Raw genomic sequence first — 27,416 nt, 5'->3', positions numbered from 1 at the left:
TTGTAAGATGTAGCATTTTTATCAATATTTTAACTGATGTTTACTCTTTTTTTCAGTGTTCTCAATCTGCCAGCCAATCTACCATCTGCCAATTCCTCCTCTTGACATCAAACAAGGTACATTGTTAAATATCATGATAGCAAAAAAAAAAAGCATGATAAATGTGCATTTATAAACGTGAATTTTGTTAGCCTATATAAAAGTTTGCAGGTAATTTTTTTTTAAAACAGAATGTGGTGGAAAGAAAGAAAAAAATTGTAAAGAAATACACAGATATCCAAACAAATGAAAGGATGAACAACTTAAATTTGACCTCAATGAAAATTTGTAATGAAGTTGAGGTAGTTGTACTGTAAAAAGGATTCGCCTCAAATAGCAAATAAGAACATTATCCATGCATTAACTTTGCAGCACATATGTACGTATACAGTATACTCTGCCTGGCCAAAAAAAGTCACCACCTGATCTAACTTTGTAAATATATAAAAGTCTTCTATTGGATAATTACTGCACTAATTAATATGGTTCAACTTGCAACAAGTTATTTAACCCTAATTGATGAAGTTCAGCCGTTCTGCCTTTATTCGTCACACATACTGTACGTTACTGCACAGTGAAATTCTTTATTCATCACATATCCCAGCTTCTTGTTAGTAGGCAGGGGTCAGAGCGCAGGGTCAGGCATTTTACAGCACCCCTGGAGCAGACAGAGTTAAGGGCCTTGCTCAAGGGCCCAACAGCGGCAACCTGGCGGAGCCGGGTCTCGAACTGCTGATCTTCCGTTCCGTAACTCAGAGCCTTCACACACTGAGCCACCACTGCCCCATGCAATGATGCAATGATGAGCTTCATATGACTTAAACAACCATATCAGGAGACAGATCCTGTGGTTGCTCTGTTTCAGAAACATTAAATTATTGGCCTGGTAAGAATACTACTACTAAATAGTTAAGGAACTGGGTAAGGAACTGAATCATCATCTTTAAGGAAAAAATGTGGTCTAAAAAACACTTAGTGATCAAAGCATAAAGAAGATTCAATTAAATGTAAAAAAAAATTTAAAAAAAATTGTAATTTAAACAAAAGGTGGTACAATGAAATTTTACCGTGTGTGCCATTTTTTTGGGGGGCAGACAGTGTATGTGACAAAAATATAAATTATAACATAAAACAATTACATGGATCTATTAAAGGTAAATTAAAGTACATGTACATGTTTATTATTTGACTCCACAGTAACCTGCCATCATGGGAGATGGTGAGATGGAGTGTTTCGGCCCGGCGGCCATCTACCTCCGGAAACCAGATAAGGAGAGGATTGAAGCTCAGAACAAACCTTTTGATGCCAAGACAGCAGTCTTTGTGGCTGAACCTAAGGAGATGTATCTCAAGGGTACACTGAAGAGTAAAGAGGGTGGCAAAGCCACTGTTGAAACTCTGGATCACCAAGTAAGTGAAAAGATTGTGACTAATCTAATAGTGCCAGGATCCTAAGCAATTAACCTACATAACTAACCATTTCAATGTTTTTCATCACAATATTTTATAGACTCTCACAGTTAAGGAGGATGACGTCTATCCCATGAATCCTCCCAAATTTGACAAGATTGAGGACATGGCCATGATGACCCACCTCAATGAACCCTGTGTGCTGTATAACCTCAAAGAGCGTTACGCAGCATGGATGATCTACGTAGGTCAAAACAAGATTTATTGTTATGATACAGAAATTTAAGAGACTGCAGTGACATAAACCTAAGAAAATTTTATTTCACTCTCCCTTCAGACCTACTCAGGGTTGTTCTGCGTCACTGTGAACCCCTACAAGTGGCTCCCAGTGTACGACGCTATCGTTGTTCAAGGATACAGAGGCAAGAAGAGAATTGAAGCTCCACCTCACATCTTCTCCATCTCTGATAACGCCTATCAGTTCATGCTCACTGGTATGATGTTCTTATTATATTTCAAAATGTTCCATTTACTTTATACATAGCTGATTGCATTATATAAAATGTTTAATCTCTTCTGTTATTCCTTTAGATCGTGAGAACCAGTCAGTACTGATCACGTAAGTCAAAACCTCTTCCTAAATCATAATTACCTAATAATGAAACAGATGCATCTCTAGATTTATGCACTTGTAATGAACAGTTGTTCATGCTGGACTCTCCTGTTCTACCCCCAGTGGAGAATCTGGTGCAGGAAAGACTGTCAACACAAAACGTGTCATTCAGTACTTTGCCATGGTTGGTATGAGTACACAGAAGAAGGCAGAGCCTGTTGCTGGCAAAATGCAGGTAAGAGAATCATTATTATTGCTATATTACAGAATCAGACCTCAGACACCTCATTAAAACACCTGCAATCATCACCAGGGGTCACTGGAAGACCAAATTGTTGCAGCCAACCCCCTACTGGAGGCTTATGGTAATGCCAAGACTGTGAGAAATGACAACTCCTCTCGTTTTGTAAGTAATCCTAGATTGCATGACTATTGCAGCCAATATGTTACAAGATTATGAATGTTAAAATTAAACAGTAATTTAACCATCTTTAAACTTTATAGGGTAAATTTATCAGAATTCATTTTGGACAAACTGGAAAGTTGGCCTCAGCTGATATTGAAACTTGTAAGTTCCATGATCCTTTTTTTCCCTCCTAAAACAAAACAAAAAAATACATGCAAGCATTTAAGTATTTATCTTAATGTGACCAGATCTGCTGGAAAAGTCAAGAGTCACCTTCCAGCTGTCTGCTGAGAGGAGCTACCACATTTTCTACCAGCTCATGACTGGACACAAACCAGAGCTGCTTGGTAAGGAACGTCAAAGTCATCATGTTAAAAAAAAAAACAGTTTATTTTGTAAAAACTAAGTAGCCTTAATACAATTTGAATTAATTACCATACAGAGGCACTGCTCATCACCACCAACCCCTATGACTACCCAATGATCAGCCAGGGAGAAATCACAGTCAAGAGCATCAATGATGTGGAGGAGTTCATCGCCACAGATGTAAGAAAAAATACTTGTTCGGATTTCATTAAAAACCTTTTTACTTTGAAGATACACACAAGTAAGCTCTGCTTTTTATCACACAGACGGCTATTGACATTCTCGGCTTCAACGCTGATGAGAAAATTAACATCTACAAGCTGACCGGTGCTGTGATGCATCATGGCAACATGAAGTTCAAGCAGAAGCAGAGGGAGGAGCAGGCTGAGCCTGATGGCACTGAGGGTATGGATACAATCACAAGATATACAGTGAGGTCAATAAGTATTTGATCACCCTGTGATTTTGTAAGTTCTCTTACTTAGAAATCATGGAGGTTCTACAATTTTAAGCATAGGTGCATTTCCACTGTAAGAGACAGAATCTAAAAAGAAAAATCCTGAAATCACATTGTATGATTTGTTTAACAATTTATTTGTGAATTACTGTGTCAAATATTGTAAGTATTTGATAATTTGCTTATGAGCCAGATTTCTGATCCTTAAATACCTGTTATTTTGCTTTTAAATAGTCCAGCTACACTCTGCTCATGATTCTAAATTAGTAGCACCTATTTAAGGTCGTTAGCTGTCATAAAGACACCTGTGCACCCCACAATCAGCCAAAGTCTAAGTAGATACAGTACATGGGGTATCAATGATGCTAAGAATGGTGTAGAATCAGCCCAGAACTACACGGGAGGAGCTGGTCAATGCCGTGAAGAGAGCTGGGACCATCGTTTCTACTATCAGTAATACACTAAGACGTCATGGTTTAAAATCTTGCATCGCATGGAAGGTTTCCCTGCTTAAGTCAGCCCATGTCCAGGCCAGTCTGAAGTTTGCCAGGGACCATCTGGATGATCCAGAGGAGTCATGGGAGAAAGTCCTGTGGTCAGATGAGACCAAACTCCATTCGAAGAAAAAAGAATGATGAGTATCATCCCAATAATACCATACCTACAGTGAAACATGGGGCTGGAAGCATCATGCTCTGGGGGTGTTTTTCTGCACAGGGGACAGGACGACTGCACTGTATTAAGGGGAGGATAAACAGGGCCATGTTTTGTGACATATTGGGCAAAAACCTCCTTCCCTCAGTCAGAGCATTAAAGATGGGTTGTGGCTGGGTCTTCCAACAGGACAATGACCCAAATCACACAGCCAGGAAAACCAAGGAGTGACTCCGTAAGAAGCATATGGACTATTTAAAACCAAAATAACTGGACTTTGAGAGTCAGAAATCTGGCTGATAAGCAAATGATCAAATACTCATTTGACACAGAAATTCACAAATAAATTGTTCAAAAATCATACAATGTGATTTCCAGGTTTTTCTTTTTAGATTCTGTCTCTCACAGTGGAAATGCACCTATGCCGAAAATTGTAGAACCTCCATGATTTCTAAGTAAGAGAACTTACAAAATCACAGGGTGATCAAATGCTTATTGACCTCACTGTACCTAGTCTATCATTGTATAAATCAGTAGATGTGTGCCATTTTTTATTATTTAAACAATCTTTGTTTACTTCAGTTGCTGATAAAATCGCCTACCTTCTGGGCCTGAACTCAGCTGACATGCTGAAAGCTTTGTGCTACCCCAGAGTCAAAGTCGGAAATGAGTTTGTGACCAAAGGCCAGACTGTACCTCAGGTAATGTCTTATTATTCAACCGTTAAAAGTGAGAATAGAGTTTTGTTTATAGAAAAACAAACTGCAGGATAATATCAATAAAACTTTTGCATTCTTCAGGTGAACAATTCTGTATCGGCTCTCTGTAAGTCCATCTATGAGAAAATGTTCTTGTGGATGGTCATCCGTATCAACGAGATGTTGGACACAAAACAACCAAGACAGTTCTTCATCGGAGTGCTGGACATCGCTGGATTTGAGATCTTTGATGTAAATAATTTTTATTCTTCATGATTTTGTGGATTGCAGTAGTTTCGGCAATGTATAATGTACTGATCTCCTGTAACAGTTCAACAGCTTGGAGCAGCTCTGCATTAACTTCACAAATGAGAAACTGCAACAGTTTTTCAACCACCACATGTTCGTGCTGGAACAAGAGGAATATAAGAAAGAAGGTATCGATTGGGAGTTCATTGACTTCGGTATGGACTTGGCTGCCTGCATTGAGCTCATTGAGAAGGTAAGTTGCTGTGGTATCAGTGAAACTATCTACATTTCGAATTAAATATTATCAAATTCATCACTAATAACTCAATAAAATAAGTCTGTCACCAACAGCCAATGGGCATCTTCTCCATCCTTGAAGAGGAGTGCATGTTCCCCAAAGCCACAGACACATCCTTCAAGAACAAGCTTCATGACCAGCACCTTGGAAAATGCAATGCTTTCCAAAAGCCAAAGCCTGGAAAAGGCAAAGCTGAGGCACACTTCTCTCTGGTGCACTACGCCGGTACTGTGGACTACAACATTTCCGGCTGGTTGGACAAGAACAAGGATCCACTGAACGACTCTGTGGTGCAGCTGTACCAGAAATCAGCAAACAAACTCTTGTGCCTCCTGTATGCAGCCCATGCCGGTGCTGATGGTAAAATAAACTTTTTTTTTTTTTATTACACGTAGCACCACCCATAAAGAGAAATTATCAAATAATGTACGAAATAAAAGTAACAAAATGTAAATTTTCTAAATGTTTTTTTTTTTAACAGCTGACAGTGGTGGTGGAAAAAAGGGTGGTAAGAAGAAGGGTGGTTCCTTCCAGACAGTGTCTGCTCTCTTTAGGGTAAGTGTTTTGGCATGTGGGTTTTAATATACAGTACAATAAATCAACTGGGCAACAGCTTACTTGGAAAGTGTGTCTTTTGCAGGAGAACTTGGGCAAGCTAATGACCAATTTAAGGAGCACTCATCCTCACTTTGTGCGTTGCTTGATTCCCAATGAGTCTAAGACCCCAGGTATACAAAATTTCCTATAGAACTAATTTATATGCTCTTTTGGCAGTATAAGCTGGATGTTGAAAAACATGAAATTTCTACCCTAGGTCTGATGGAGAACTTCTTGGTCATCCACCAGCTGAGGTGTAATGGTGTGCTGGAGGGTATCAGAATCTGCAGAAAAGGATTCCCCAGCAGAATCCTCTACGGTGACTTCAAGCAGAGGTATACTGAATCACACTGTTTATAGAAATTGCGATAATTGTAGAACATCTGAAAAAATACCATTTGTTTCATCACATGGGTTGTGGAGTGAGAAATGAAAACAAATCAAAGATTGGCAAGAATATATCCATATTTCACTTTGACATTTTCAGATACAAAGTCTTAAATGCCAGTGTCATCCCAGAAGGACAGTTCATTGACAACAAGAAAGCTTCAGAGAAACTCTTGGGCTCAATTGATGTAGATCATACCCAGTACAAGTTTGGACACACCAAGGTAAGGAGCCTTATTATTTAAAAACAAAAAAGCAACTATGATTGTTAGGTAAAATTGAAAAAATATCTTAGAGTTTAATGCAATTTGAGAAACATAAGGAAAAAAGCTTAGCCCTTCTTTAATTCTAAAAGAACCAGAACAAAGTTGAACACAGGCTGTTATGTACTCTATTTCCTTTACAGTATTTTCGGGTATACAGAATTACATTTTCAATATGTCTAAACAAATCTTCAGGTGTTCTTTAAAGCTGGACTTCTGGGTACCCTTGAAGAGATGCGAGATGAGAAACTGGCATCACTGGTGACAATGACTCAAGCTTTGTGTCGTGGCTATCTCATGAGGAGGGAGTTTGTTAAAATGATGGAAAGGAGGTAGGTTCAGATAATAAAAACTTAAACAAGACATGCACAATATTAAGTTAAACAGGTGCATACTGACCTTATTTAATGTTAATTCCAGAGAGTCCATCTACAGTATTCAATACAACATCCGCTCATTCATGAATGTGAAACACTGGCCATGGATGAAGCTTTACTTCAAGATCAAGCCTCTTCTCAAGAGTGCAGAGACTGAGAAGGAAATGGCTGCCATGAAGGAGAACTTTGAAAAAATGAAGGAGGACTTGGCAAAGGCACTGGCCAAGAAGAAAGAACTGGAGGAGAAAATGGTATCTCTACTACAGGAGAAAAATGATCTGCAACTCCAAGTAACATCTGTAAGTATTTCAAACAGAGTTGGCCAATTATTACTGGGATTTGGATGACATTAATTACGTTAAAACAATTACAATGACAGGAAACTGAGAACCTTGCTGATGCTGAGGAAAGGTGTGAGGGGCTCATCAAGAGCAAGATCCAGCTTGAAGCTAAACTCAAAGAGTCAAATGAGAGACTTGAGGATGAGGAGGAAATCAATGCTGAGCTGACTGCTAAGAAGAGGAAACTGGAGGATGAGTGCTCTGAGCTGAAGAAGGACATTGATGACCTGGAGCTCACCTTGGCCAAAGTGGAAAAGGAGAAACATGCCACTGAGAACAAGGTTCAAATTAATCGCGTGATGTATATATTGTACTCTTATGATAAAAAATTACACAGACCACTTATTAATACAACGCTCTGTGACAGGTCAAGAACCTTACTGAGGAAATGACCTCTCAGGATGAGAGCATTGCCAAGCTCACTAAAGAGAAGAAAGCCCTCCAAGAGGCACACCAGCAGACTCTGGATGATCTCCAGGCGGAGGAAGACAAAGTCAACACTCTGACCAAAGCAAAATCAAAGCTTGAGCAACAAGTTGATGATGTAAGTCTTGGGTTTTGTATTCTTCATTAAAAAAATTATAACCTTTTTATAGATTAAAAAAATTTAACATTCCAACATACACAGCTTGAGGGTTCTTTGGAGCAAGAGAAGAAACTTCGTATGGACCTGGAGAGAGCCAAAAGGAAGCTTGAGGGTGACTTGAAACTGGCCCAGGAGTCCATAATGGACCTGGAGAATGACAAGCAGCAGTCTGATGAAAAGATCAAGAAGTGAGTGTGTGTAAAATTACTTTTATATCCTAGAAAAAAAGTGCAGGTGTCTTAAAAAAATACATTATTCTTGTTCTTTCCTAATTACATAAAACAGGAAAGACTTTGAAGTAAGTCAGCTTCTGAGCAAGATTGAAGATGAACAGTCCCTGGGAGCTCAACTTCAGAAGAAGATCAAAGAACTCCAGGTAATTATGAGATTTAAAACATCTTGGTTGTAAGCTCTGCTAACAAAGGTATTAATTCAGACAAGACTAACGTTTAAATTTTAGGCACGCATTGAGGAGCTGGAAGAAGAAATTGAGGCTGAACGTGCAGCTCGGGCTAAAGTTGAGAAGCAGAGAGCTGATCTCTCCAGGGAACTTGAGGAGATTAGTGAGAGGCTCGAGGAAGCTGGAGGTGCCACTGCTGCTCAGGTTGAGATGAACAAGAAGCGTGAGGCTGAGTTCCAGAAACTGCGTCGTGATCTGGAAGAGTCCACTCTGCAGCATGAAGCCACGGCTGCTGCACTGCGCAAGAAACAAGCTGATAGTGTTGCTGAGCTTGGAGAGCAGATCGACAACCTTCAGCGTGTCAAACAGAAGCTGGAGAAGGAAAAGAGTGAATATAAAATGGAGATTGATGACCTCTCTAGTAACATGGAAGCTGTTGCCAAAGCAAAGGTATCATAATAGACTTTACTTCTTATAAGAAAGCATTCAGATAAAGAGTACTGATACAAATTAACACATTATTTCTTTTGGTATTATGATTTAGGGCAACCTAGAGAAGATGTGCCGCACTCTTGAGGACCAACTGAGTGAACTCAAGACCAAAAATGATGAGAATGTCCGTCAACTCAATGACATTAACACACAGAAGGCAAGATTTCAGACTGAAAATGGTGGGTAATTCAATCTAAGATCTAATTAAAATTTTGATGTGTAACACACAGCTAATGCTCAATGATTGGTGACAGGTGAGCTTAGCCGGCAACTGGAAGAGAAAGATGCACTTGTTTCCCAGCTTACAAGAGGAAAACAAGCTTACACTCAGCAGATTGAAGAACTCAAGAGAGTCATCGAGGAGGAAGTGAAGGTAAATAGTAAAAGTAACTACATGAATCTGTCCATACCATTAGTGTGCTTAAATTTATATGGAGTATCACTGTAAACCGAAAATCTCTTTACTTCAGGCCAAGAATGCCCTCGCTCATGCTGTCCAATCAGCTCGTCATGACTGTGATCTGCTCAGAGAGCAGTTTGAGGAAGAGCAGGAGGCCAAGGCAGAGCTTCAGCGTGGAATGTCCAAAGCAAACAGTGAGGTGGCTCAGTGGAGAACCAAATACGAGACTGATGCCATCCAGCGTACTGAGGAGCTTGAAGAGTCCAAGTAAATTCATAACGCAGTGACAAACAGTTGTGTCCAAACAAATAACCTACATCAAAGCCACATTTACAACATATTGCTAATTAACTTCCTTACAGAAAAAAGCTTGCTCAGCGTCTACAAGAAGCAGAGGAATCCATTGAAGCTGTGAACTCCAAATGTGCTTCTCTGGAGAAGACCAAGCAGAGACTGCAGGGTGAAGTGGAGGACCTCATGATCGATGTTGAGAGAGCCAATGCCCTGGCTGCAAATCTAGACAAGAAGCAGAGGAACTTTGACAAGGTGACCATCTATTGATAAAATATTAATTAAGAAAAAAAGGTTATTAAACTGACGGAAGCATTAGGTTTACATGATCCTTTTTATGGTGACATTTAGGTCTTGGCAGAATGGAAGCAGAAGTATGAGGAAGGCCAGGCTGAATTGGAGGGAGCTCAGAAAGAAGCTCGCGCTCTCAGCACTGAGCTCTTTAAAATGAAGAACTCATATGAGGAAACACTTGATCATCTGGAGACTCTGAAAAGGGAGAACAAGAATCTACAGCGTATGTTAAACACGTACAGGCAAATCCTTGTACAGGCAAATCCTTATTACCCATAAAATGGTAATATATAACAAATTTTCTCTCATCTGCAGAGGAGATTTCCGACCTGACTGAACAAATCGGGGAGACTGGAAAAACCATCCATGAGCTGGAGAAAGCAAAGAAGACAGTGGAAACTGAGAAATCAGAAATCCAAACTGCTCTTGAAGAAGCTGAGGTAACTAGGCGTTACAACAAGCAAAAAATAAAGTCAAACTAAATGTGCATTACATCATTTAACACTTAACCTATTTCTTTAGGGTACACTTGAACATGAGGAGTCCAAGATACTACGTGTTCAGCTTGAGCTTAACCAGGTTAAGAGTGAGATTGACAGGAAACTGGCTGAGAAGGATGAAGAGATGGAGCAGATCAAGAGAAACAGCCAGAGGGTGATTGAGTCCATGCAGACCACTCTGGATTCTGAGGTTAGAAGCAGGAATGATGCGTTAAGGGTCAAGAAGAAGATGGAGGGAGATCTCAATGAGATGGAGATTCAGCTGAGCCATGCCAACCGTCAGGCTTCGGAGGCCCAGAAACAGCTCAGGAATGTTCAAGGACAGCTCAAGGTCTGCCTTTATCTTTTTTGTTTGATTCACAGCAAAAGTTTACAAAATTGTAATATCAAGTTTCTAGTAAAACCGATAACTGCTTTTACATCAGGATGCCCAACTGCACCTTGATGAGGCTGTCAGAGGCCAGGAAGACATGAAGGAGCAGGTGGCCATGGTGGAGCGCAGGAATAACCTGATGCTGGCAGAGATTGAAGAGTTGAGAACTGCACTGGAGCAGACAGAGAGAGGACGCAAAGTAGCTGAACAGGAGCTGGTCGATGCCAGTGAGCGTGTGGCACTGCTGCACTCTCAGGTAGGGGTGATCTACTAGCTGTTCCAACACAAATCTCTCTCTTTAATATTTTTTCTTTTTGACAAAACCAAATGTCACATTGTTACCCATTTTGACAGAATACCAGCCTGATGAACACCAAGAAGAAACTTGAGGCTGATCTGGTTCAGGTCCAAGGTGAGGTGGATGACACCATCCTGGAGGCCAGAAATGCTGAAGAGAAGGCCAAGAAAGCAATCACAGATGTAAGTGTCCAAGAACATAGATTTGCTTCCCCAATCCCCTTAACAAATGCATGAAAAGTGAACATTGACACTTCCATGACTCATACACTAGGCTGCTATGATGGCTGAGGAGTTGAAGAAAGAGCAGGACACCAGTGCTCACCTAGAGAGGATGAAGAAGAACCTTGAGGTTACAGTCAAAGATCTACAGCACCGTCTGGATGAGGCTGAGAGCCTTGCGATGAAGGGTGGAAAGAAGCAGCTCCAGAAACTGGAATCTAGGGTATTTCACAGTCTTTAATCTCAGGACACAGCTAGAAAATCATTTTATTAGAAGGGTGTACACAAATGAAATGTCTGATCTAGGTGCGTGAACTGGAGAGTGAGGTCGAAGCTGAACAGAGACGTGGAGCTGAAGCCATTAAAGGAGTCCGTAAATATGAGAGGAGAGTGAAGGAGCTCACCTACCAGGTACTAAATGTATTTGCCAATATGTAACATAGCAAGTAATATAAACAGCAAGTTAAACAAAAAAATTAAAATAAAAAACAATTGCATAAATAAAGACCATTCTCTACAGACTGAAGAGGATAAGAAGAACGTGATTAGACTGCAGGACCTTGTGGACAAACTGCAGCTCAAAGTGAAGGCCTACAAGAGGCAGGCTGAGGAAGCTGTAAGTTTACAACCTACACTGGTCATTCATGTAGGGCATTACAACAATCATGGGGATTTTTTTTTTTGCTGATTTAAAAAACACTAAATTGGGTGTTTCTTGATGATCACAGGAGGAGCAGGCCAACACTCACCTGTCCAGGTACAGAAAAGTGCAGCATGAGATGGAGGAAGCTCAGGAGCGTGCTGACATTGCTGAGTCCCAGGTCAACAAGCTGAGAGCCAAGAGCAGAGATGCTGGAAAGGTGATACAGTCATCTTGTTTTTCAGTTTTATAATTTATAACATGCTCTTTTAATAAAAAACACTTTCACTTAACAATTTAAAAGAATTATTTTAATTGAATTTGTTTAATATTTTTTAAAGGGCAAAGAAGAATAAGGTGGAGACCAACCAGGCACCAACAATCAAGCATAAAATATGACTGACTTGTGATGTCTTAAATTTTATTATAAATAAATCATGTAAATGCAACCCTGACTTTTAGCTTTTTTATGAAAATAAAACATCTGCAAAAATGCAACACTCAGCTGGGCTAGAAAATAACACATTATCCAGTTGCTCAATGCAACGAACCTACATACGTTTCAGAAATTTAGGGCAAAAACTAATTAGTGAGGAGAGGCTTGCGACAAAGAATTCCACATAAGAATGTTAAAAAATGCTACATACTAGGTGTGCTCCGATCAGGATTGTAGATCACCGATCTTCAATCACATAAATCAGAATTGGCCATTGGGATCCGACATTTAAAGTGTTCTAGCAATGTGTACTTTTGTTTATTTAGTTATTTTTTATAGCATTTCACAAATATAATGAAGGTCTAAGAAATTATCATAGATGTAAAATATTTATTTATAGAAAAGCAACATATTCAATTCTCTTCCTATTTTATGTTGACTATAAAGAAACTGAAACCAAAAGAATAGCCTATACTCGACTAAAGGGTGAAAATGTTCCATTTCATAGTATCAAGCAGCTCCATAAATATTAGAATTTCTGCACTTTTAAGCAACAGTCCATTTCTTTTTATGAAGAAGATCGTGTGCAGCCGTACTGAATAGTTGCTCACTGTCAGTCCGAATGCATGAAGCATTAAGCTGAACCCAAGCTGCCTCGGCCAGAGCTGGAAACTACTCTTTATTTCTCTCTTCATTATTATTATTATTATTATTTTTTTTAAATAATGGTTTTAGGATTTTTACTCTCTGCTGAGTAAGGCTTGAGCTTTTTAAGGTCTTCCACTATAAGTGGGTGTGTGAGTGAGGGTTGACTAAGAAGATTTAGCTGCTGCCTTTGCAGAGAACTTTTCATACATTATTCACGCTGCACTGTTCTTAAGTGGAGAATAAGCTTTGTTGTATTAAAGCTTTTGGCAGACGTTCACCCACATGGTTTTGCCTTAGAAAAAAAACATTTACATTTTGCAAGTTTGACATCTTTTAAAAAGACTTGGTAATATTCCCAGACTGATGATGAAATTTTGATGTGGATGCCGATTTCGATAGTCAGATTTCGATCTGCGGTGAAGCCTCGATCGGAGCATCCTTAGTACACAAGTACAGTACTCAAGCTCTCCAAGAGAGCAAATTATTATGGCCCAGTTCCAGCCCACACCTACCATGCTGATCTGCCCATAAACTGCATGAAATGACGGCCAATAAGCAGCCCTGGGTGCCAAATACTAATAGCATGACTGAATAATTACGGCATATTCTACTGCGTGGGGTGGGGTGGAGTGTAAACAACACTTTCTTACAAACATGCAGGAATGCAAAATAGGCCTATCTGAAATGTTCAAAGCAAGAATGTCTTTAAACCTGTACATTTTTGCAACCCTTAAAATATTATGAGTGTTATCATTATTATTTAACAGTGCCACCAGTTGGCCAACAGAGCCACCTCTTTGCCAGAAGCTGCCCACGTCCAGGTCCTATCAATGTCCTCACACCCACTTTAACAATAAGTAACCAACAATACTAACTGTGTGCACAAAATTCAAGACTTTAAATAAAGCCAATGTTAAAAGGTTTACAGCACTGCTATTAGAAAACCTGACACTGCTGTTTTGATTTGGAACATTGACATATTTACACAGGAATATACAGTATCAGCAGAAAAAAAAAACTAAAAATGAAATCAGGATGATTTGACTTCCAAATTTTTACAAATTTCCCCTTTTTTTCTTCTATATTTATATATTTTGTAATATTCTAGTATGCCCTTATTTGTACTGTATATTTTACTAGTTAAATTTATTTTCTTTCGTATTTCTTTTTATTTATATTTATTTCATAGGTATAAGCTTATATTTTTTAAGGTCACTGGCGGTCGTATAAGAATTTCACTGCAAAAAAACTAAATTGTTATAATACCATTTAAGTTATGTGCCATCTGTAGAACAATAAAAGTAATCTTGTGCACACAACCTTTTATGGTGTATTTTGCCTAAATTTTAATAAAAGGTGAAAATCAAGCTTTTTAGATTTAATAGTTTAAGTTGCTAATCCAAGGGCTTGGATTAATGCCAGCTAATATCTTTAAGATAACATCCTCTTTAAAATAATGTGTAACAATATACAAGTGCATTTCTTTTATAAAAACATGATAGGCAAATTACATTATACATAACCCTTAAATTACATTAAGGCCAATTTATCCTTTTAATGTAAAGTTACTTTAGGGTTTTTAAAACAAACACAAAGATTTTTATATTAGAGCATTTCAAGTAAATATGTTGTAACACCTTAATAATTGTAGCCCTTAAAATCTAGAGCATTTTAGCCATTTTTGCATTACTATATTTTAATAAATATATGTAGGGGTCAGGATTATGCAGTATAGACTTAAATATCCTTTTGTCAGCACAACCTAGGGAATATAATCAACTGAATTTTACTTCATGGTAACCCACTATACCACCATGACTAAGCTGAAAAAAAAAAAAGTGTCACATAGGCAAAGAAATAGCACAGATATATGATCATGTGTTTTTATGTCTGTTTCTGGTTGTTTTGAGTGTTTGGTGAGTTCAGCATTTTTGCAATGTCTTTCAAATATTCCGGTAGCTGTAAAATTTATGTGCATAAATGTATTGAAAACTTTGACTTTGCCTCCACTGTCTACACACACGGCAAGACTTCTGAATAAGAAGTTGCCTTGTTAAGATCAGTTATTGACCGATACTGTGTTGCCGGGTTAAATACAATAGAAAATCTGCACTAAAAGATAAAAAAAGTATTTTCAAATGTTTACACTAGATTGAAATGAACAAGCAGACTTACTTTGCAGACAGCAACCGGGAGCTCTTATGTAGCATCACTAACCTTATTTATATTGCAATCTGAAGTGCACTAAATTTTGGAAGCCCACAACCAACCTCTAGTTGGTTTCTATATTTGTATTTAGTCCTAATAAGTATATTTAGCTTGTAATATTTAGTTTCAGGATTTAATTTTATGATTCCAATTAATCACTTCTAAATTTCACTGCTCCGTAAGCATCTGCCAAAGCATATTGCCTTTCTTTGGCAAAGATCATTATGGTCAGCCACTGGTAATTAATCTTACACTAAAATTTGTGCTATTTTAATTTGATACTGCACTAAATGTTAGATCCCTTAAATCTTGATATGTGTCCAAGTCATGTTTGAGCATCTAAACAGATGGTGATAAAATTATTTTGGAAAGAAAAGCTTGTTTAAATGGGGCTAAAAGTAACTAGCTTCATCAGTTTTTCAGATAACATTTATTCACATGTTTTTCAACTCTGTAATCCTGCCATACAATATTCGCTGATCTGGGTGGGAGCTTTGATTTGCTGTTTAATGTAATGGGACTATTGGTAGTTTTAAAAAATTTTACCTTTTCTATGAAATGAGGAGATATAGAGACACTGTGGATTACTACATAAACATTTTAACATGAAATATTTCCAACACATACTATAAAAATAGTATGTTTTTTTCTTAAATTTGTTGCTGCTTTTGCTTCATATACTAAAATTAATGAATGCCTTTTCACACAAAGTGTATACATCCTATTGGATTTAGACAAAACTGAGATTATTAAATCAATGACTGATTTTAAATACTTAGGAATGTGATTATATTTTTGGAAATTATGGCACTGACCTAAGAAATGAACACCAGTGGGATCAGAGTGCTGCTCCATGTCCAATTTTAGTGTCTCTTAAATGCCGGAACTCATAAAAATGACTGAGCTCAGAAACCTTTCAAAAATCCAATACATTTCTAATGAATTAATAAATAAAAACAAAAAGCCAAGCAAGATAATGAATAAAAACAGCAATCCAAAAATTATCACAAATATGCTTCGAAAAAGAAAAAAGAGAAAAGAAAATTATTAATAAATATTTATGATAACAATTAATAACCATTTGCCCAAAAAAGTTACTTATGAATAAAAATAAGTAGAGGCATATATATTAAGCAGCAATTAATAATAATAAAAATAAATCCTAAAAATAAAAAATAAAAAATAAAAATCCAGCAACAATATGTAAAAAGTAACAAATAAATATCAGATAATTGTAAGATAATCATTACAAACTGCAATCCAAAAATGATCAAAATATATTTTGAATAATAATAATAGAAAAGGTTTAATGTCAATTAATATAACTTTTAAGAGTTTAAAATGTCCTTTGCAGAGAACAATTATTTCATATATATTATTATATATATATTAAATTAATCCTTTCAAGAAACACCTGCAGTTGGGATTTTATGACACCGAGGCATGTCCTTAATAGTGTTACATAAAACAAAAATACACTGCATCAACTAATGCTACATGACCATATATAGCTGGACAGATCTGCTGAGTGAATGGTAATGCTGCTATATAACCCATGAACGGGAGGATCCTCAAGCACCCTGCCAAGGTGGGAACTTCTCCAGTCCAGTGCTGTCTTTGAGAATTATCTTTGTATAATGTTTGATTTGTAATATTTTATTAATGTGTTTGCACTGAATATTTACTTTTTTTTTTCCAGTTTCCCACTCTGCCAGCCAATCTACCATCTGCCAATTTCTCCTCTTGACATCAAACAAGGTACAGTGTTAATTATCATAATGGCAAAAAAATATAAATGAAGCATGATGATTGTGCATGTATTTTACTAGGCCATGTAAAAAATAAATAGGAAAATCTCCTTAGAAAACAAAGTTTGATCTCACTGAAAATTTGTGAAAAAAATGGCATAGTTGTACTGTAATATGTCGACTCAAAAAGCAAATAAAATATTTTACAATATTTAAAAACATGATCTGAGCATAAGCACTGCAGCACATTTATACATGAAAAAACAACACTCATAACTTAAAACAAATAAATGGCTCCATCCAAAGTAAAATAAGGTACATGTATATTATTTGACTCCACAGTAACCTGCCATCATGGGAGATGGTGAGATGGAGTGTTTCGGCCCGGCGGCCATCTACCTCCGGAAACCAGATAAGGAGAGGATTGAAGCTCAGAGCAAACCTTTTGATGCCAAGACAGCATTCTTTGTGGCTGAACCTAAGGAGATGTATCTCAAAGGTACACTGAAGAGTAGAGAGGGTGGCAAAGCCACTGTCGAAACTCTGGATCACCAAGTAAGTGAAAAGATTGTGACTAATCTAATAGTGCCAGGATCCTAAGCAATTAACCTACATAACTAACCATTTCAATGTTTTTTATCACAATATTTTATAGACTCTCACAGTTAAGGAGGATGAAATCTTTCCCATGAATCCTCCCAAATTTGACAAGATTGAGGACATGGTTATGATGACCCACCTCAATGAACCTGCTGTGCTGTATAACCTCAAAGAGCGCTACGCAGCATGGATGATCTACGTAAGACTAACCAAGAATTTATGTTATGAAAGAGAAATATAAGAGTCTGCAGTGACATAAACTTAAGAACATTTAATTTTACTCTCCCTTCAGACCTACTCAGGGTTGTTCTGCGTTACTGTGAACCCCTACAAATGGCTCCCAGTGTACGACGCTGTCGTTGTTCAAGGATACAGAGGCAAGAAGAGAATTGAAGCTCCACCTCACATCTTCTCCATCTCTGATAACGCCTATCAGTTCATGCTCACTGGTATGATGTTCTTATTATATTTTGAAATGTTCCATTTACTGTATTATAGAGCTGATTGCATTATATAAAATGTTTAATCTCTTCTGTTATTCCTTTAGATCGTGAGAACCAGTCAGTCCTGATCACGTAAGTCAAAACCTCTTCCTAAATCATAATTACCTAATAATGAAACAGATGCATCTCTAGATATATGCACTTGTAATGAACAGTTGTTCATGCTGGACTCTCCTGTTCTACCCCCAGTGGAGAATCTGGTGCAGGAAAGACTGTGAACACAAAACGTGTCATTCAGTACTTTGCCATGGTTGGTATGAGTACACAGAAGAAGGCAGAGCCTGTTGCTGGCAAAATGCAGGTAAGAGATTCATAATTACTGCTTTATAACAGAATCAGACCTCAGACACCTCATTAAAACACCTGCAATCATCACCAGGGGTCACTGGAAGACCAAATTGTTGCAGCCAACCCCCTGCTGGAGGCTTATGGTAATGCCAAGACTGTGAGAAATGACAACTCCTCTCGTTTTGTAAGTAATCCTAGATTGCATGACTATTGCAGCCAATATGTTACAAGATTATAAATGTTAAAATTAAACAGTAATTTAACCATCTTTAAACTTTATAGGGTAAATTTATTAGAATTCATTTTGGACAAACTGGAAAGTTGGCCTCAGCTGATATTGAAACTTGTAAGTTCCATGATTCTTTTTTTCCTCCTAAAATTAAAAGAAATACATGCAAGCATTTAAGTATTTATCTTAATGTGACCAGATCTGCTGGAAAAGTCAAGAGTCACCTTCCAGCTGTCTGCTGAGAGGAGCTACCACATTTTCTACCAGCTCATGACTGGACACAAACCAGAGCTGCTTGGTAAGGAACGTCAAGGTCATGTTGTATATAAACCCTGTTACAATTTTGTTACTTTGGAAAAACTAACTGGCCTCAATACAATTTGAATTAATTATCATACAGAGGCACTGCTCATCACCACCAACCCCTATGACTACCCAATGATCAGCCAGGGAGAAATCACAGTCAAGAGCATCAATGATGTGGAGGAGTTCATCGCCACAGATGTAGGAAAAAAAATACTTGTTTGGATTTCATTAAAAACCTTTTTACTTTAAAGATACACACAAGTAAGCTCTGCTTTTTATCACACAGACGGCTATTGACATTCTCGGCTTCAACGCTGATGAGAAAATTAACATCTACAAGCTGACCGGTGCTGTGATGCATCATGGCAACATGAAGTTCAAGCAGAAGCAAAGGGAGGAGCAGGCTGAGCCTGATGGCACTGAGGGTATGGATACAATCACAAGATATATCTAGTCTATCAATATATAAAGTACTAGATGTGTGCCATTCCCTATTATTAAGATAATATTTTTCACTTCAGTTGCTGATAAAATCGCCTACCTTCTGGGCCTGAACTCAGCTGACATGCTGAAAGCTTTGTGCTACCCCAGAGTCAAAGTCGGAAATGAGTTTGTGACCAAAGGCCAGACTGTACCTCAGGTAATGTCTTATTATTTAATTATTAAATGTAAGAATAGAGGTTTGTCTATAAAGGAAAAAACTGCAGGATAATATCAATAAAACTTTGCATTCTTCAGGTGAACAATTCTGTATCGGCTCTCTGTAAGTCCATCTATGAGAAAATGTTCTTGTGGATGGTCATCCGTATCAACGAGATGTTGGACACAAAGCAACAAAGACAGTTCTTCATCGGAGTGCTGGACATCGCTGGATTTGAGATCTTTGATGTACATAATTTTTATTCTCCATAATTTGGTAGATTTTAGGTAGTTTTGGCAATGTCTAATGTACTGATCTCCTGTAACAGTTCAACAGCTTGGAGCAGCTCTGCATTAACTTCACAAATGAGAAACTGCAACAGTTTTTTAACCACCACATGTTTGTGCTGGAACAAGAGGAGTACAAGAAAGAAGGTATCGATTGGGAGTTCATTGACTTCGGTATGGACTTGGCTGCCTGCATTGAGCTCATTGAGAAGGTAAGTTGCTGTGGTGTCAGTGATGCCATCAACATTTTCAATGGAATATTCTCAAATGTATCACTGATACTGCAGTGATCACCAACTCTGATCACCAAATCTGTCACCAACAGCCAATGGGCATCTTCTCCATCCTTGAGGAGGAGTGCATGTTCCCCAAAGCCACAGACACATCCTTCAAGAACAAGCTTCATGACCAGCACCTTGGCAAATGCAATGCTTTCCAGAAGCCAAAGCCTGGAAAAGGCAAAGCTGAGGCACACTTCTCTCTGGTGCACTACGCCGGCACTGTGGACTACAACATTTCCGGCTGGTTGGACAAGAACAAGGATCCACTGAACGACTCTGTGGTGCAGCTGTACCAGAAATCAGCAAACAAACTCCTGTGCCTCCTTTATGTAGCCCATGGCGGTGCTGATGGTAAGATCAACAGTTTTGTCCTGCTTTATTACAAGTAAAATTTAACAAAAGCAAAAACTCATATTTGTTGTTTAAACACTTTTGGCTACAATCAGGACTACCACACATGAACAAATGTGATTCCTTTGGTCAAATAATGTAGAAAAATTTAACATTTTTCCATTGAACAGCTGACACTGGTGGAAAGAAGGGTGGTAAGAAGAAGGGTGGTTCCTTCCAGACAGTGTCTGCTCTCTTTAGGGTAAGTGTTTTGACATACATCATTGATATGTAATATACAGTACAATATATCAACTTGGCAACAGCTTACTTGGAAAGTGTGTCTTCTGCAGGAGAACTTGGGCAAGCTGATGACCAATTTGAGGAGCACTCATCCTCACTTTGTGCGTTGCTTGATTCCTAATGAGTCTAAGACCCCAGGTATACAAAATTTCCTATAAAACTAATTTATATGCCCTTCTGGTAATACGAGCTAGATTTTAAAAAGCATAACATTTCTACCCAAGGTCTGATGGAGAACTTCCTGGTCATCCACCAGCTGAGGTGTAATGGTGTGCTGGAGGGTATCAGAATCTGCAGAAAGGGATTCCCCAGCAGAATCCTCTACGGTGACTTCAAGCAGAGGTATACTGAATCACACTGTTTATAGAAATATGATTTCCAATAATTATAGAACTATATAGAAATACAATTGTAGAGAAATACAATTTGCTTCGTCACATGAGTTGTGAAATGAGAAAGAAAAACAGAAAAAAAAACTGAGAATATATACATATTTGTTCTGTAATACATGTTTCATTTTTCCACTTTCAGATACAAAGTCTTAAATGCCAGTGTCATCCCAGAAGGACAGTTCATTGACAACAAGAAAGCTTCAGAGAAACTCTTGGGCTCAATTGATGTAGATCATACCCAGTACAAGTTTGGACACACCAAAGTAAGTAGTTTTCTTTTCCTGGCATGTTGGTGTTACATCTTTTACCTGGATGTTATAAGCTGCACTGAGTAAATACAACTGGAAACAATGAAAACTTTTTCTGTGTTCATTTCATGCTGCAAAGCAACAAATGTGATTATTTTAAAGAGGGTGATTCAAATCTACACCCACTGTATGTACTTTATTTTTTTATATATTTCATTATAAATATCCAGGTGTTCTTCAAAGCTGGACTTCTGGGTGCCCTTGAAGAGATGCGAGATGAGAAACTGGCAAATCTGGTGACAATGACTCAAGCTTTGTGCCGTGGCTACCTTATGAGAAGAGAGTTTGTCAAGATGATGGAGAGGAGGTAGGTTTATATAATAAAAACACAGCAATTAGGTCAACGTAAATGAATCAAAACATGGACAATTTTAAATGAAAAAAGTGCATATTGTTTGAATTCAATTTCAGGGAGTCCATCTACAGTATTCAATACAACATCCGCTCATTCATGAATGTGAAACACTGGCCATGGATGAAGCTGTACTTCAAGATCAAACCTCTTCTCAAGAGTGCAGAGACTGAAAAGGAAATGGTTGCCATGAAGGAGAACTTTGAGAAAATGAAGGAGGACTTGGCAAAGGCACTGGCAAAGAAAAAAGAACTGGAGGAAAAAATGGTGTCCCTGCTACAAGAGAAAAATGATCTGCAACTCCAAGTAACATCTGTAAGTATTTCAAACAGTGCTGACTTTGGCTGTTTAATGGGATTTGGACATTAATTACATTAAAACAATCACAACAGGAAACTGAGAACCTTGTTGATGCTGAGGAAAGGTGTGAGGGGCTCATCAAGAGCAAGATCCAGCTTGAAGCTAAACTCAAAGAGTCAAATGAGAGACTGGAGGATGAGGAGGAAATCAATGCTGAGCTGACTGCTAAGAAGAGGAAGCTGGAGGATGAGTGCTCTGAGCTGAAGAAGGATATTGATGACCTGGAGCTTACCTTGGCCAAAGTAGAAAAGGAGAAACATGCCACAGAGAACAAGGTTTAACTTAATTAGGTGAAGCATATAATGTACTTTTATAACAAGAAATTACAAACATAACATTATCATTTTAATGCTCTGTGACAGGTCAAGAACCTCACTGAGGAGATGGCCTCTCAGGATGAGAGCATTGCCAAGCTCACTAAAGAGAAAAAAGCCCTCCAAGAGGCACACCAGCAGACTCTGGATGATCTCCAGGCAGAGGAAGACAAAGTCAACACACTGACCAAAGCAAAAACCAAGCTTGAGCAACAAGTTGATGATGTAAGTGCATTTTTTATTTAAAAAAATATATTTCTCAACTTGGATATAGGTGAATAAAAATGTAACATTCTGACATACACAGCTTGAGGGTTCTCTGGAACAAGAGAAGAAACTTCGTATGGACCTGGAGAGAGCCAAGAGGAAGCTTGAGGGTGACTTGAAACTGGCCCAAGAGTCCATAATGGACCTGGAGAATGACAAGCAGCAGTCTGATGAAAAGATCAAGAAGTGACTGTGTCTAAAATATTTTTTATATACTTGCAGCATGTTCAAATGCCCTGAAAAAAATATCCTTCTCTCCTTGTTTCCTGATTTCACAAAACAGGAAAGACTTTGAAGTGAGTCAGCTTCTGAGCAAGATTGAAGATGAACAGTCCCTGGGAGCTCAACTTCAGAAGAAGATCAAAGAACTCCAGGTAATTATGAGATTTAAAACATCTTGACTGTAAGCTCTGCAAACAAGTTCATTCATTCAGACAAGACTAACTTTTTTTATTTTAGGCACGCATTGAGGAGCTGGAAGAGGAAATTGAGGCTGAACGTGCAGCTCGGGCTAAAGTTGAGAAGCAGAGAGCTGATCTCTCCAGGGAACTTGAGGAGATCAGTGAGAGGCTTGAGGAAGCTGGAGGTGCCACTGCTGCTCAGATTGAGATGAACAAGAAGCGTGAAGCTGAGTTCCAGAAACTGCGTCGCGATCTGGAAGAGTCCACTCTGCAGCATGAAGCCACGGCTGCTGCACTGCGCAAGAAACAAGCTGATAGTGTTGCTGAGCTTGGAGAGCAGATCGACAACCTTCAGCGTGTCAAACAGAAGCTGGAGAAGGAAAAGAGTGAATATAAAATGGAGATTGATGACCTCTCTAGTAACATGGAAGCTGTTGCCAAAGCAAAGGTATCATAATAGACTTTACTTCTTATAAGAAAGCATTCAGATAAAGAGTACTGATACAAATGAACACATTATTACTTTTGTTATTATGATTTAGGGCAACCTAGAAAAGATGTGCCGCACACTTGAGGACCAACTGAGTGAGCTCAAGACCAAAAACGATGAGAATGTCCGTCAACTGAATGACATTAACACACATAGGGCAAGACTACAGACTGAAAATGGTAAGTTTTTTTATTTAACCTGTAATTAACATACTAATGTATAAACTACAGCTAACCAACCAACCCTGTTGCTGGTGACAGGTGAACTTGGCCGGCAACTGGAAGAGAAAGATGCACTTGTTTCCCAGCTTACAAGAGGAAAACAAGCTTACACTCAGCAAACTGAAGAACTCAAGAGAGTCATTGAGGAGGAAGTGAAGGTAAATAGTAAAATTAGCTAAATTAATTCGTCTAGTCGATTACTGTGCATAACACAACCCATATGGAGAAGTGTTGTTGCAAGACAAAAATAAAAACTTTATCTTTAGGCCAAGAATGCCCTCGCTCATGCTGTCCAATCAGCTCGTCATGACTGTGATCTGCTCAGAGAGCAGTTTGAGGAAGAGCAGGAGGCCAAGGCTGAGCTTCAGCGTGGAATGTCCAAGGCAAACAGTGAGGTGGCTCAGTGGAGAACCAAATACGAGACTGATGCCATCCAGCGTACTGAGGAGCTTGAGGAGTCCAAGTAAATTCATAACGCAGTGACAAACTGTTGTGCCTAAACAAATAACCCACACCACAGCCACATTTACTACATATTGCTGATTAAATTTCTTACAGGAAAAAGCTTGCTCAGCGTCTACAAGAGGCAGAGGAATCCATTGAAGCTGTGAACTCCAAATGTGCTTCTTTGGAGAAGACCAAGCAGAGACTGCAGGGTGAAGTGGAGGACCTCATGATAGATGTTGAGAGAGCCAATGCCCTGGCTGCAAATCTTGACAAGAAGCAGAGGAACTTTGACAAGGTGACCATCTATTGACGAAAATACAAAAGTTATCAAAGTGACACAAGCATTAAGTTTGCATAATACTTTTTTATTGTGACATTTAGGTCTTGGCAGAATGGAAGCAGAAGTATGAGGAAGGCCAGGCTGAATTGGAGGGAGCTCAGAAAGAATCTCGCTCTCTTAGCACTGAGCTCTTTAAAATGAAGAACTCATATGAGGAAGCTCTTGACCAGCTGGAGACTCTGAAAAGGGAGAACAAAAACCTCCAGCGTATGTTAAACAGAAATGTACATGCAAATTCTTAGTACTCAAAAATTGGAAAAAGACAAACAAGGAAGTTTCTCTTTTCTGCAGAGGAAATCTCTGACCTGACTGAACAGATTGGGGAGACTGGAAAAACCATCCATGAGCTGGAGAAAGCAAAGAAGACAGTGGAAACTGAGAAATCAGAAATCCAAACTGCTCTTGAAGAAGCTGAGGTAACAATACATAAATGCAACAAGCAGTAACAAAGTAAAACTGGATCTGATTACATCATTTCACATTCAACCTATTTCTTTAGGGTACACTTGAACACGAGGAGTCCAAGATCCTACGTGTCCAGCTTGAGCTTAACCAGGTTAAGAGTGAGATTGACAGGAAACTGGCTGAGAAGGATGAAGAGATGGAGCAGATCAAGAGAAACAGCCAGAGGGTGATTGAATCTATGCAGACCACTCTGGATTCTGAGGTCAGGAGCAGGAATGATGCTTTAAGAGTCAAGAAGAAGATGGAGGGAGATCTTAATGAAATGGAGATTCAGCTGAGCCATGCCAACCGTCAGGCTGCTGAGGCCCAGAAGCAACTCCGTAATGTTCAAGGACAGCTCAAGGTCTGTCTTGTACTTTTTTTTGTAAAAAAGTGACCAAAAATTTTTATGATGGATCTAGTCATATTGATATCTACTTTTACATCAGGATGCCCAACTACACCTTGATGAGGCTGTCAGAGGCCAAGAAGACATGAAGGAGCAGGTGGCCATGGTGGAGCGCAGGAATAACCTGATGCTGGCAGAGATTGAGGAGCTAAGATCTGCCCTGGAGCAGACAGAAAGGGGACGCAAAGTGGCTGAACAGGAGCTGGTCGATGCCAGTGAGCGTGTGGCACTGCTGCATTCTCAGGTAGGAAGGATCTACTAGCTGTTCCAACACAAATCTCTCTCTTTAAAATTTGGTGACAAAACCAAATTCATCTTGTTATCATTCTTTTAAGAATACCAGCCTAATGAACACCAAGAAGAAGCTTGAGGCTGATCTGGTGCAGGTCCAAGGTGAGGTAGATGACACCATCCAGGAGGCCAGGAATGCTGAAGAGAAGGCCAAGAAAGCAATCACAGATGTAAGTGTCCAAGAACATAGATTTGCTTCCCCAATCCCCTTAACAAATGCATGAAAAGTGAACATTGACACTTCCATGACTCATACACTAGGCTGCAATGATGGCAGAGGAGCTGAAAAAAGAGCAGGACACCAGTGCTCACCTGGAGAGGATGAAGAAGAACCTTGAGGTTACAGTTAAAGATCTGCAGCACCGTCTGGATGAGGCTGAGAACCTCGCTATGAAGGGTGGAAAAAAGCAGCTCCAGAAACTGGAATCTAGGGTATGCCATGCTCTGTAACCACAGGATACAGGTAAAAAATAAATTTGTTAAAAAATTTCGACAAATGAAATGTCTGATCTAGGTGCGTGAACTGGAGAGTGAGGTCGAAGCTGAGCAGAGACGTGGAGCTGATGCAATTAAAGGAGTCCGTAAATATGAGAGGAGAGTGAAGGAGCTCACCTACCAGGTACTGAATATAGTTGCCAATAAGTACAGTAGTACATGTGAATAGCAAATAAAAACAAGCAAATATAAATAAAGACCATTCTCTACAGACTGAAGAGGATAAGAAGAACGTGATTAGACTGCAGGACCTGGTGGACAAACTGCAGCTCAAAGTGAAGGCCTACAAGAGGCAGGCTGAGGAAGCTGTAAGTTTACAACCTACACTGGTCATTCATGTAGGGCATCACTCATGGGTGATGAGTCACAATCATGGGGATTTTTTTACTTAATTTAAAAAACACTAATTTGGATGTTATTTGGTGATCACAGGAGGAGCAGGCCAACACTCACCTGTCCAGGTACAGAAAAGTGCAGCATGAGATGGAGGAAGCTCAGGAGCGTGCTGACATTGCTGAGTCCCAGGTCAACAAGCTGAGAGCCAAGAGCAGAGATGCTGGAAAGGTGATACAGTCATCTTGTTTTTCATTTCCATAATTCCTAACATGCCCTTTTCATTGATAAAAAATCCCTTCACTTAGCAACTTAAAAGAATTCTATTAATTGTACTAATTTCATATTTTCCAAAGGGCAAAGAAGAATGAGGTGGAGACCAACCAGGCACCAACAAGCAAGCATAAAATATGACTGACTTGTGATGTCTTAAATTTTATTATAAATAAATCATGTAAATGCAACCCTGACTTTTAGCTTTTTTATGAAAATAAAACATCTGCAAAAATGCAACACTCAGCTGGGCTAGAAAATAACACATTATCCAGTTGCTCAATGCAACGAACCTACATACGTTTCAGAAATTTAGGGCAAAAACTAATTAGTGAGGAGAGGCTTGCGACAAAGAATTCCACATAAGAATGTTAAAAAATGCTACATACTAGGTGTGCTCCGATCAGGATTGTAGATCACCGATCTTCAATCACATAAATCAGAATTGGCCATTGGGATCCGACATTTAAAGTGTTCTAGCAATGTGTACTTTTGTTTATTTAGTTATTTTTTATAGCAGTTCACAAATATAATGAAGGTCTAAGAAATTATTATAGATGTAAAATATTTACTTATGGATTCAATTTCAATTCTCTTATTATTTTATGTTGGTTATAAAGAAACTGAAAGCAAAAAAGTAGCGTACTGTATACTCGACTAAAGGGTGAAAATGTTCCATTTCATAGTATCAAGCAGCTCCATAAATATTAGAATTTCTGCACTTTTAAGCAACAGTCAATTTTTAAGCAATTTCTTTTTATGAAGAAGATTGTGTGCAGCCGTACTGAATAGTTGCTCACTGTCAGTCCGAATGCATGAAGC

The 27,416-nt window shown here is 38.7% G+C and overlaps 2 protein-coding genes across 2 annotated transcripts; both read left to right on the top strand.

The window, feature by feature from the left end:
• Positions 1 to 23: 23 nt before the first annotated feature.
• LOC128511310 (myosin heavy chain, fast skeletal muscle) lies at positions 24 to 12,099 on the top strand. Its single transcript, XM_053484100.1, has 40 exons — positions 24 to 116; positions 1,237 to 1,449; positions 1,550 to 1,693; positions 1,787 to 1,943; positions 2,041 to 2,068; positions 2,186 to 2,297; positions 2,376 to 2,468; positions 2,567 to 2,630; positions 2,717 to 2,815; positions 2,911 to 3,014; positions 3,101 to 3,239; positions 4,528 to 4,646; positions 4,746 to 4,895; positions 4,975 to 5,145; positions 5,244 to 5,550; positions 5,672 to 5,745; positions 5,831 to 5,918; positions 6,005 to 6,122; positions 6,275 to 6,398; positions 6,633 to 6,769; positions 6,858 to 7,113; positions 7,194 to 7,436; positions 7,523 to 7,699; positions 7,784 to 7,929; positions 8,027 to 8,117; positions 8,202 to 8,591; positions 8,686 to 8,812; positions 8,888 to 9,006; positions 9,104 to 9,300; positions 9,396 to 9,579; positions 9,676 to 9,841; positions 9,934 to 10,058; positions 10,141 to 10,449; positions 10,544 to 10,747; positions 10,846 to 10,971; positions 11,063 to 11,233; positions 11,317 to 11,421; positions 11,531 to 11,626; positions 11,739 to 11,870; positions 11,992 to 12,099. The coding sequence occupies exons 2-40, from the start codon at positions 1,249 to 1,251 to the stop codon at positions 12,004 to 12,006; spliced, it is 5,808 nt and encodes a 1,935-aa protein (XP_053340075.1). The 5' UTR covers positions 24 to 116; positions 1,237 to 1,248; the 3' UTR covers positions 12,007 to 12,099.
• Positions 12,100 to 16,590: 4,491 nt separating this feature from the next.
• LOC128511286 (myosin heavy chain, fast skeletal muscle-like) lies at positions 16,591 to 26,785 on the top strand. Its single transcript, XM_053484064.1, has 40 exons — positions 16,591 to 16,700; positions 17,033 to 17,245; positions 17,346 to 17,489; positions 17,583 to 17,739; positions 17,838 to 17,865; positions 17,983 to 18,094; positions 18,173 to 18,265; positions 18,364 to 18,427; positions 18,510 to 18,608; positions 18,711 to 18,814; positions 18,903 to 19,041; positions 19,138 to 19,256; positions 19,355 to 19,504; positions 19,585 to 19,755; positions 19,869 to 20,175; positions 20,346 to 20,416; positions 20,508 to 20,595; positions 20,682 to 20,799; positions 20,989 to 21,112; positions 21,328 to 21,464; positions 21,569 to 21,824; positions 21,902 to 22,144; positions 22,232 to 22,408; positions 22,491 to 22,636; positions 22,734 to 22,824; positions 22,910 to 23,299; positions 23,394 to 23,520; positions 23,602 to 23,720; positions 23,829 to 24,025; positions 24,121 to 24,304; positions 24,391 to 24,556; positions 24,641 to 24,765; positions 24,849 to 25,157; positions 25,243 to 25,446; positions 25,538 to 25,663; positions 25,755 to 25,925; positions 26,008 to 26,112; positions 26,201 to 26,296; positions 26,421 to 26,552; positions 26,678 to 26,785. Exons 2-40 carry the CDS (start codon positions 17,045 to 17,047, stop codon positions 26,690 to 26,692), a joined length of 5,805 nt encoding a protein of 1,934 aa, XP_053340039.1. The 5' UTR covers positions 16,591 to 16,700; positions 17,033 to 17,044; the 3' UTR covers positions 26,693 to 26,785.
• Positions 26,786 to 27,416: the final 631 nt, after the last annotated feature.

The sequence above is a fragment of the Clarias gariepinus genome, chromosome 23, assembly GCF_024256425.1.
Source record: "Clarias gariepinus isolate MV-2021 ecotype Netherlands chromosome 23, CGAR_prim_01v2, whole genome shotgun sequence".
In the NCBI taxonomy this organism is placed as follows: Eukaryota; Metazoa; Chordata; class Actinopteri; order Siluriformes; family Clariidae; genus Clarias; species Clarias gariepinus.
The sequence above is the reverse complement of the archived record's forward strand: the minus strand, read 5'-3'. Positions and strand labels throughout refer to the sequence as shown.